At 37.5% G+C, this 10704-nt stretch overlaps 1 protein-coding gene across 1 annotated transcript in view; it reads left to right on the top strand.

The window, feature by feature from the left end:
* The window catches only part of LOC122352127 (interleukin-1 receptor accessory protein-like 1-A), a 46619-nt gene that overhangs the window by 17353 nt on the left and 18562 nt on the right, over positions 1 to 10704 (top strand). The window contains exon 7 of the mRNA XM_043249671.1: positions 4185 to 4223. Coding sequence (XP_043105606.1) covers positions 4185 to 4223 — 39 coding nt within the window. The remainder of the gene's footprint in view (positions 1 to 4184; positions 4224 to 10704) is intronic.

A 10704-nucleotide genomic window follows, 5' to 3' on the forward strand; every position in this document is an offset into this window, starting at 1 on the left:
CTAATTAAAAAAAAAACGTCTATGAATGGGACGGTTAAAATTAAATTGTGTGAATTTAAAGCTGTTTTTGCGTCTGCAATCTTCTTGACAAAATTTATTGACTGATGATCCAAGAAGAGAGCTTTAAATGAAAAATCGCCAAACAATCAACAAATTAAAGGGATAGTTCGATTAGTTAGTTACATCTCCCAACATTTTGTAGAGCATTTAAGGACGCATTTGACGTGATCAGTGTTGTTTATGTCCAGGCGGAAAGCATGTGCGTGAACGTAGAACCAACATAAATACAGTATTTTTATATATTTGTTTACTAACATCTTTTTTTAGGACTGTAGGCAAGTATCACTGAAACCAGCACTACTGATGTCTGCAGGATATTGTGTTTTGTTTTGTTTTTTGTAATAGTTAACCTGCTGCTAACCAGTCAACTTGCATTATCATGTTAACATACGTCCCTCGACGAGTAGGAAACATACAGAAACAAAACGGACAACATCGCATGCTAATAGTTTCGGCGGCTGAATGTAATGGCGTTAGAAATGTTTAACATATTTCATTATCAATTTTAACCAACTGATTCCCTGGACATTTTAATGGAGGTAGAGTCAGTTTCTTTCAATTTGGCACAGGTTCCTCTAGTGCAGGGCACCGCTCGAATTCAGACGTCCTACTTAGAGAGTTATCTAATGCATAGAACTCTATACAATTTTAAGCATGCCCAGTTACTTTTTCAGGCCGTATACATTTATGAAATGTGTGTTTGTGGCCATGTGTATATGTATCTGCGTAGGTGTGTGTGTGTGTGTGTGTCAGTGAAGAGTTGTGAACCTCAGAGGGAGCCTGTGCTATCACACCTCTCCTACTTGCAGTCTGTCAATATATCAGTCTCAAACTCCGTGAACTCATCTCACACACAGAAACTACTCTACGCATTTGTGTGTGAGTGTGTGTCAGAGAGAACGACGACACACACACACAGAGCATGGAGGAATTTAAAAGCGGACTGATTCTTGTAGTTTTTTTTCTGGGTTGTAGCTTCCCTCCTGCTGAGTGTAACCAGTCTCCCCACCGCGCTGGCCCGAGTGTTTTTATTTCTCTCCTCTTCTGCATCACGCCATCCTTCCGTCACACTCATCCCTTGCTTCAGAGCCAACCCACATTTCCACTCTATCTCTCTCTTTTCATCTCCCTCTGTATTCCTCTCTCTCGGGGACAAATTCACTAAACAGTCGTGCCATTTTCGCATCCTGTATGGCAAAAACCAGCTTCTAACGAATCGCCATCAGGTCTAACCTTTATTTTTTTTGCATAAACACCTCCTTTCTATCGAGATTCAGAACCGATTTGGTGAACGCTAGTGAATTGGACACTAAAACAACGCAGACAGTGTTCGCAAATAAATGGTGCTGTCAGCGGGCGCAGTTCAATCTTAGTGAATTCTCCTCTCTGTCTCGCTCTTTCTCTTTTTACTTTTAGACATAGAGACGATAGCATCTTCATTTTGAGGGTGTTTGTCATGGTTGTGGGTTCGAGTCGTGGTGACACTACATTGCTCATTGCTTAGATTAGCTGTGTAATTGTTCTACCAGACAGCAAGCAATTTGTATGGTGACTCATCCTCTCTCTCTCTCTCTCTCTTTTTCTCTTTTTTCTCTCGTCCTCTCAATCTCCACGCGTCCTCAAGCTGCGTTTAAAGCATGTTATGATAGTTACAGTCTTGACAGGCTCATTAAAGACCCTCATATTCTCAAAAAAATCTTTTAAAGGAATAGTTCACCCTAAAATTGCAAATGATTTTTCATCGTTCGCTCACCCCCATGTTGTTTCAAACTCGTCTGACGTTCTTTCTTCTGCGGTACACAAAAGGTTTATTCTGAAGGCTGTGCTAGCCGCATTTTCCATGTAATTACAATGAAGGAGGACTCAAGGTTGCAAGAAAAAAAAAGTACAGTAAAGGTGTGCTGTTTTTCAACTCTGTGAAGAAGAAGCAGGCCAAAATTGATGTTGTTATTCACTTCTTGTTTGTCACATGGACCTAGGGTCTTTTTGTAATAGCTTTTTTTGAACACTGCCATATGCTGTACGCTAATTGTTGTGCCTCGCGATAATGTATTTAAAATTAGAAATTAAAATTTCCACCATAATAATAATAATAATAAATTGAACATCAGTTTTATTTATGAGGAGCCTCGCAAATTTATTTTACAGTGATCCTCGTGAGAAACAAGTGCAGCTTGAATAGGGCTGTAGTTTCAAGAATCGCATCCAAGCAGTTTTGTGAACTGTTTCAGCTGATTTATTAAATGATTTATCAATTTCCAGCTCAACTTAAATTCTGTACTAAAACAATTTCTAAAAACTATCGTATGACTTCAAATAGCACGTTCCTTGTGTGCTTTTTGAAACTTCAGTCTGAAAAACTGAACAAAAGAAAAATGAGAGTGACTAAATAATGTATTTTTATTTGGGGTTAAACTAACATCTCATTGTTGAGAGGGACAAAAGCTGATAAGTTGCATCAGTCTATAAGTCACATTTTATTCTGATATTAATAATGTAAAAGTTACAAACATTATAAACTGTAATTCCCCTCACTCCACAACAAACAGAACATGAATGAAATATATAAAAATAACAGTGCTGTCAAATGTTTAATCACAATTAATGTGTGTGTACTGTGTATATTTATTATGTATATATAAATACACATAAGGTTTTGAAAATATTTACATATATGTAATTAGCCATGTATAAATATATTCAATATTTAAACAAAATATTTTTTCTGAAATATATACATGCATGCGTGAATATTTCTATAAGAAATTATAAATCTATAAGAAATAAGAAATAAATGTACACAGCACACACACATATATTATGTAAACAAAAAAACTTTTATTTTGGATGCAATTAATCATGATAAATCGTTTTACAGCATCAAAAAAGAAAAAAAATCTATTAATTGTAGTGCCATTGATTATAAACAGCATTTATTATAAACATCAAGCCCCAAAAAAAGCAGTTATTTTATTTCAAATAAAACTGAAACTACTCAGCAACCTTTTTAATTAATTAACATAAATTTAAATGTGTACATTTTGCACACGTTTTGCACGCTTGATATTAGTTGCGTTTATATAGCTAAGTCAAGATATAAATTGCATTGCTTTTCAGATGATAAAAGCACAATTGATATACCATAAAATAGGGTATTCCTTTAAACCTAGTTGTTAATATCCGAAAACAAGCGCTACCAAATGTAATTTATTGTTGAACTTCTCTTATACAGCTGCATACGTCATACCGTTACAGTGATATTGGTTTTCTAACACAGTGATTTACGGTTTTAGTCATACCGTCCACTTCCAGTGAACTAATGTGTCCATTCCCCTTACAACTTTAACAGGGAAATGTGCAGCATGGGTCAGCAGCAAGATGTGTATATTCCGGAAGCGTAATTCATTAATTTGCTGTTTGCTATCCGTCAGTCACCCGGAATAATCCGTCGGGAGGGGCCAGTGCGCTTTCCTCCGCCGAGTGAAAATTGGATTTTGGATGAGCGATCGCGCGGCTTAAACTTCCACCAGCTCGCTGTCTATTAAGTGCACCCCCCATGTCACACACACACTCGCAACCCAGAACCAATCTAGAGCCGCGACAAACACACACAAATATACATCCTCGAGTTTTAAGAGTTACATAAAGCCGAATGCAAACGCGCACGTATGCAGCCACAGTGTGACACGGTGCGTGTTGTATTACCTACAGCGATCCCGTGCTTGAGAAAAGCCGACTGAACAAACACAGTCAGCATAATCACCAGAGAGAAAGACACGTACACACCTCTGACTCGGAGGAAATGAGCTGGAATTTGGAGCATCGTGCCCACATGGGGAGAGGAAGATCTGGAGAGAGAGAGAGAGAGAGAGAGAGGGATGTGGGGAGGATTGATGGATAGGGAAAAAAAAGTCAAGAAGAACAGAAACGAGAGCACTGGGGAGACCAAGACAATTCTCGCTGAGATGTTGATGGCGAGATGCTGGAGTTTACTCATCCAATCACGAACGTGTGGGCAGAGAGCGGGAGAGAGTGTGTGCTTCATCAGAGGTGCTTGATGTCACTTAGTAAAAATAACGCTCTCTCTCTCTCTGTGTTTGCGTGTGTGTGTGTGTGTGTGTGTNCCTCTGAAAACAAGCTCCTCACCATGGACGTGCAGCTCGGTAAGAACAGCTTCTGTTTGTACGTGTGTGTGTTTGTGTTGGGAGGAGAGGGATGTTTGCACACCATGTACTATTTTTGAAAGAACGTAGTATGTAATATGCTGTGCACAATATGCAAATTTTCTGAATGCATGGATTACCCGAATGACCTGCTACATTTGTTGAAATGTGCCGTGTAGAACCAAAGCACACTGCGTGGAATATTGTATCCCATGATGCACTGCTCTCGACTTGACCTTCTATTTCCAGGGTGACAAAAAAACCGGAGGCGATATCAATCATGGTTTTTCACGATTTGTCGGGTTGAGTCATTTTTTTTTTTTTTTGAAGGGTCTGCCAAAATGTTTGCACAAACCTGGATTACAAAATGGAAAGAAAAATGCTCACTAAATTAAAGATTCAAACAGTTGCACCATTTTAAGTGTTTGTGAATCGACACTTTGTCATATTACTCACATCTTAAGTACCAAGGGCATTATTTTTGTTTTGTTTTATTTAGGGGGCACTGGTGGCAAATGGTGCTTCTGCCAGCAGCTAAACATTATGTACATGTAACAGCATTTTAAAAATGCAGAATTTTAAAATTTCTGTATTTTGAAGTCTCTTATTCTACCCAAAGTGTATAATTAATTGCAATATGTGTTTTTTCATTTAATAAGCTATTTAATTTAAAAAAAAGATATATTTTTAATTTTTAAAAAGCAATTTTCAGCAGCCGGCAGTGTTTAAAAATACTGATCTAGAGGTCAAGATTTTTTTATTACTGTCAATATTATGAACAGCTTTGCTGCTTAACCTTTGTGTAGAACCTGTGATAGTTTTTTTTAATACTTTGATGAGATTAAATGTTAAAAGAGCAGTATTTATTTAAAATTGAACCCTTCTGTAATGTAAGTATTTTCTGTAATTTTTATTGATTTAATGCATTAAGTTTCTTTCACACGCAAAAAATTGCACCCATATTTTTTGAAAGGCACTCAGTATGATGCATAGATACAATGTTTTAGTTCTACAAAAGTCAGTGCTGTTTGATGCAATTTAAGATTGCATCAAATAGCGCTGACAATAATGTTTTGTTTGGCATACTACTTATGGAAAGCTGGCAGTAAACTGAATAGTACTTTAAAGAGATGTTTGTGAACATTTTTTATTGATCATGGCAGTAATTAATTCATCAAATAATGATGTAATTATGTAGAAGAGCGGGCATATATCCAGGTGTTTGATGCAGCAGAATAAACTTTTGGCATTCCCAGCAAAAAAAATGGTTGGGGTCTAGCAGTAGCAGAAATCGCATGCAAATAATGGGCACAGTTCACTTTTAATCCAAGAAGTTTTCTCTTATTACAGTGAAACCTTGTGTGCTGTCTTTTTGAAATACTGTAATAGGCAGTATGCAGTATACTGCAGAGTAAGCAGTATGTATTCTATTCTAAATGCAGCCGATGTGTTTCATGCATTGGAATTGTATTTGTGCAAGAAATTGTGCAAGTAAAAAGAGAGTCATTGTAGCAGATTTAGTCTCAAAAACACAAGAAAAAACAGCTTCAAAAATGTGTGAACTGCTTTTGTTATTGAAAAGATGTCAAACTGTTCCGAAAAGAGACTCATCAAAATGTTTAAACTCACGCCATGCAGTTATGCGCTAACTCGGCAGCAGCAGCAGCAGCATTTGCGTATGTGTGTGTGCGTGTGTGTGCGTGTGTGGTGTGTGTGTGTGTGTTAACGCCTGAGAAAGGAGTTCCCCTGCTAGACAGATAGCTGCTATAGTCAGCATTATGATGCTATGTTGTTTACGCTCTGAATGGAAGTCGTTCTCATAAATGCAAATCCTCTATGCTAATTATCTGCTGTTGTCTCCCAACAATAGCCGCTCCATATGGTGCCGAAACATTCAGTAGGCCTTCTTTTGGATTTCGCTGTGTGTGTGTGTTGATCCGAGCTCCTTGTGCATGTTAACACACGCATACTGTCCGCTTTAATATATGTAACGGACTGAGATGTGCTTGTTCGCGCATGTGCGCTAGTCTGTTAGCGTGTGCATTGAACTGAAGTTGTGTGTGTGTGTGTGTGTGTGTGTGTGTGTGTGTATGTGGTGGATGGAGCCGCGTCTGTTTGTTTGGCGGAGACTCTGGATCCAGGCATGTTGGAAACAGGAGCAGATTGGAGCATATTGTGGCGGCTCTGACCATGTTCTGCCTTCAGAATGAGCAGAGAGAGAGCAGGACACCACTCATCGACTAGAGACACACTGACCACATGATGAGTAATTTTTAGGATTAGACGGCGCGTGCGTTGTGGGCTGCTGATTTATTATAATAGAACCCAATGGCGTTGAACTTTGTTGCATTGTGTTCAGCTTCATCTCTCTTTTCTTAGTGCAGTTGAAAAACCTAATTTTTGTATTTGTAAATACTTTGCAGAATCGTGAGACCCTAACTAGAATTTGAATTTAAATGAAGTTACTGTTGCAGTAAAGAAGTAATATCAAATTTATTTTTCAGTAAATTATGCCGTCTTAGACTTATAATGACACCTGGTGGCAAGGATGTAGCATCATGTAAAGATTTTCTGTCAGATGTTCTTGTTTGACTTGTTCTGTGCAAGCATACGATAGTTTTACGGTGGCCAAAAGAGCTCAGCATGCTGCAACACATAAAAAAATAAGCAGCAGAATAAGAAAACATCTTCATCAGTTTGACAGCATATGTGCCACGCAACACAAACAAAGAAATGCGCAAGTAGCATAGAAAATTAAACATTAAAATTACCCCAGCAAAATAAAAAATAAAAATTAACCACGATTTTTAATCGACTGGCGTTTGTAAAACTTGTAAAAGTTGTACAAATACCGTGGTTAGTGTAGTAAAGCCATTGTTCATTTGTGCATGGTTACGACTATATTTCACTATAGTAATTACATAATTACTTATTTTTATTAGTAAAACCATAAGCTATGGTTATTTTTGTAAGGAAAGTTGTAAAAATTAAGTTTATTTACATTCACAGTTACAGTAATTATGTATTTCTTTAGCTAAGTTAAGCTAATGTAAAAAAAAAAAAAAAAAANTTTCGCATTTCAAAGCAAAGAATGATAACTATGTCCCAGCAATGTTCGTCACTTTGCAGTTCCTTTAAATGTTTTGAGGCGGTCTCTGCCATTTGCAGCACATTTCTGTTTTGCAGTGCGTCTATTTATTAATTTATGCTTTGAGCGTTTGCAGTGCTCTTGGTGTCAAATTGATAAAGATGTTTTCTTAATTTGCAAGTTTTTTCTTACATTTGCAGTGCACTGAGTTCTCTCAGCTACCATATTACTGGAATAAAACAAGCACTGTCCTACATGATCTGTACATTAAAGTGACCTGCTCCTACTAATTATAGTAGGTAAAAAATTATTTTGCCTTTTCTAAAATGAACATAATATTGAAACAATACATCTAAAAATGTGTATATGCCAAAAAAAATCCAATTAAGTTACCGTATTAAATGGACAAATCATTAAAATTATAAATATACCACTAATTGAAATTTTAATGACTTTCAAGCATAGACATACTGGCTTCTCAAAATCTCAAATGTGTGGCATAAAGGTGTGGTTTTCAGGTGACATCTAAGGAAAGAACTTCAATGGAAATGAGAGAGAGAGAGCGATTTTGAAGGAAAGAAGAGCATTAAGGAACATGCAAGGAGGTTCTGAAAGATGAAGACAGAATTCTGAGCTGGTGGAAGAATATTTAATGCTTTTAGAACGTTTCAGGAGGGAATCGCTCCTCGCTGAGCACTTCCTGCAGAAATCTTATTGGACACGCACAGATACAGACACACACACACACACACACACACACACACACATGCAAACTTAAACACATGCAGTTTTATAAGTGTATATAGCAGGTAAGAGGATATTGCTGGACTAATACTAGTTATTTCCAGTAGTTGTTGATGCTGCTGTGTAATACTATGTGATATGTATGATGTATATGGCCATTACTTTGCTATAAACATGCTTATTATGAGAGATGAGCTATCGAAATCATTTTTCATGCTCCCTGCCATAGACGCGGAACAGATGATGATGTGAGAGGATGGGATGATGGGATGATGAGTGAAGGATAGAGAGAGACGGATAGAGTGTGCTGTGTGTGAACCCATCACATCCAAACATTATTAATGACAACAGGGGCACTCACACACACCTATATGCGCACACACACACACACACAAACAAGCACAACTCAAATATTGCAGACAAACAAAGAAAAGGAAAAAAAACGAGACAGAAAGAGAATGGGCTGACTCACATTCAACATGGAAAAAGGGGAAATAATGTGACCTTTTTTCCTGTGTCTCTATGCCGTCTCCAGCCAAGATGAACAGATAGAAAGGAACAATGGAGGAGAGACTTGACTATCTGTCTGTGTTATATATATATTGATTTGGACTGATGAGAGTTCATCTTAACCTTCATGTTCTGTATGGCTTTTGGAGCCCTCAAGGGCTTGAAAATATACCAATAAACATTGAAATATCTGGTTGAAACTCCATTGCTTGTTCTAATCTTATGAGATTTGATTATAAACTAAATTTCGGCTTGATAACATGCATCAACCATCCTTTATGAAAAATTGCTTCATTACTTTTGTTTGTAGGCTCAGAGAACTCGGATACAAAGCATTAATAAATGCAATGAATTTTCACATGCTAACTTTTTTTTTATGCGTACACCCCTGTCAGAGGTTTATTTTAATTAATTTTTTTATTGTATTTTACACAAATGCTTTTTTGGAGGGGTCCAGTCAACACAGAGGAGAAGCGAAGTTACTGAAATGGATGGTAATTAGATTTTTTAAAAGTGTGGGAAAAAAGAGGGCAAAAGTTTCAGTGTATCTACCTACTGGATCGCGATTGGCTCAGATGAACTTATTAAATTGTTATTTTTATAACCGCTATTATTATTTGTAATTTATGTGAGTCATCGGGGGTTCTGAGTCATAAAAACAGCAAAAAAGTAAAGTCAATCTCAAATGAACACGAGGGTTAACTAAACATAATCTAACTTAATTGAAATGTAGTCACTGTGTGTCTTTCCTTTGCTTCCTCACAGATGGCACAAAACGCACACGCAGAAACACACACGTACACTAACGCAGAAGTAGGGAGGATTTGTGCAGAGGTATTCAGAGAACACTTCTTAATATTAATCACCCTTGCCCAAAATAATACAGTTGTTGCTAAGCAACCATCAGGAGATGAGGGCATTTCTCTAAATAAACATCTCAATTTATTATTGGGTAAGATTGGACACTGATATCCTTAAAGGAACAGTACAAAAGCAGTGGATTTGTGCAAAAGCTGCATTTCTGCTCTTAGGATACTGAGCTAAATAGCCTGGAACCAGACGTTTGGGATTTACAAGTCCATTTTCAGCTATCTGGCCACAGCTGTGGATTAAACGATGAATTAAATGATTATTTTCTATACCATTTCTTGTTAATTCGAATCTAATCTTTGTTTAATAAACATTTGTATGTAACGCACAGTAGGCAAATGAGGAATCGTAACAGCCGATGAGCAGCAACTCAGTTTGCTTCACATTTTTGAGCACATGCATTTTCAGCTTAATTTGAGAAAGAAAGAGAGCGCAAAAGAGGAACGACTAGACGGAGAGGTCGCTTTATCTCTATTCTGAAGTGTTCGCTCCAATCCAGAGTCCTTTGTCCCACATTTTGGGTCCACAAGGCCACGGTTTCTAATCAGGCATATGACCCTGTTAGAGCTGCCACGACCTTTCATTTGCTGGCAGTTTTTGGCATGCCCTTTAAAAGGAAAGTTCATCCAAAATTCTGTGATCATTTAGTCACCCTCGTGCCATTCCAGACCCGTTTGACTTTGACTTTTTAGCAGAGATTTAGCAGAATGTCTGAGCAGCATTTTTCCACACAATTAAAGTGTATTGCCAAAGTCTGTAAGGCTCAAAGCACCGCCTTTAAATGAAATATCCGAGATTTATTCAGACACACCAAAGAAATGCTGGTTTATCGCATATGTCATGCAGACAATACCTTTGGCTGCTAGAATAACAGAAAAAAATGGACACAGATTTTTTGCATCTTTCATGTAGATGTTGAGATAAATGGCATATGTATCCAATTACCTGTTCTTGCATAGAGACACAACAAAGTGTCGTTTTACGTGACTATACTTGAATCCATCTTTGTTCCGCTCTTTGATGCTTAACCCTTGACTCTGTATCCCCCTGAATCCCTCTAAATTGTTTGATCTCTGTCCTTTCTGTCCTTCACTTTACTTAGAAGAAATCCTTTCATCTGACATTCCACAACACCCGTCCTTCCTTCTGCTGAGGTTTAGTTTCAGGCATAGCTTAAACCATACATAAACCACCTGTCAGTCCGTTAACAGACTCATACTCACCTGCATTCAGAAAAGAGGAGTATTAAACACACACACACACACACAC

The sequence above is a fragment of the Puntigrus tetrazona genome, chromosome 9, assembly GCF_018831695.1.
Source record: "Puntigrus tetrazona isolate hp1 chromosome 9, ASM1883169v1, whole genome shotgun sequence".
Lineage (NCBI taxonomy): Eukaryota > Metazoa > Chordata > Actinopteri > Cypriniformes > Cyprinidae > Puntigrus > Puntigrus tetrazona.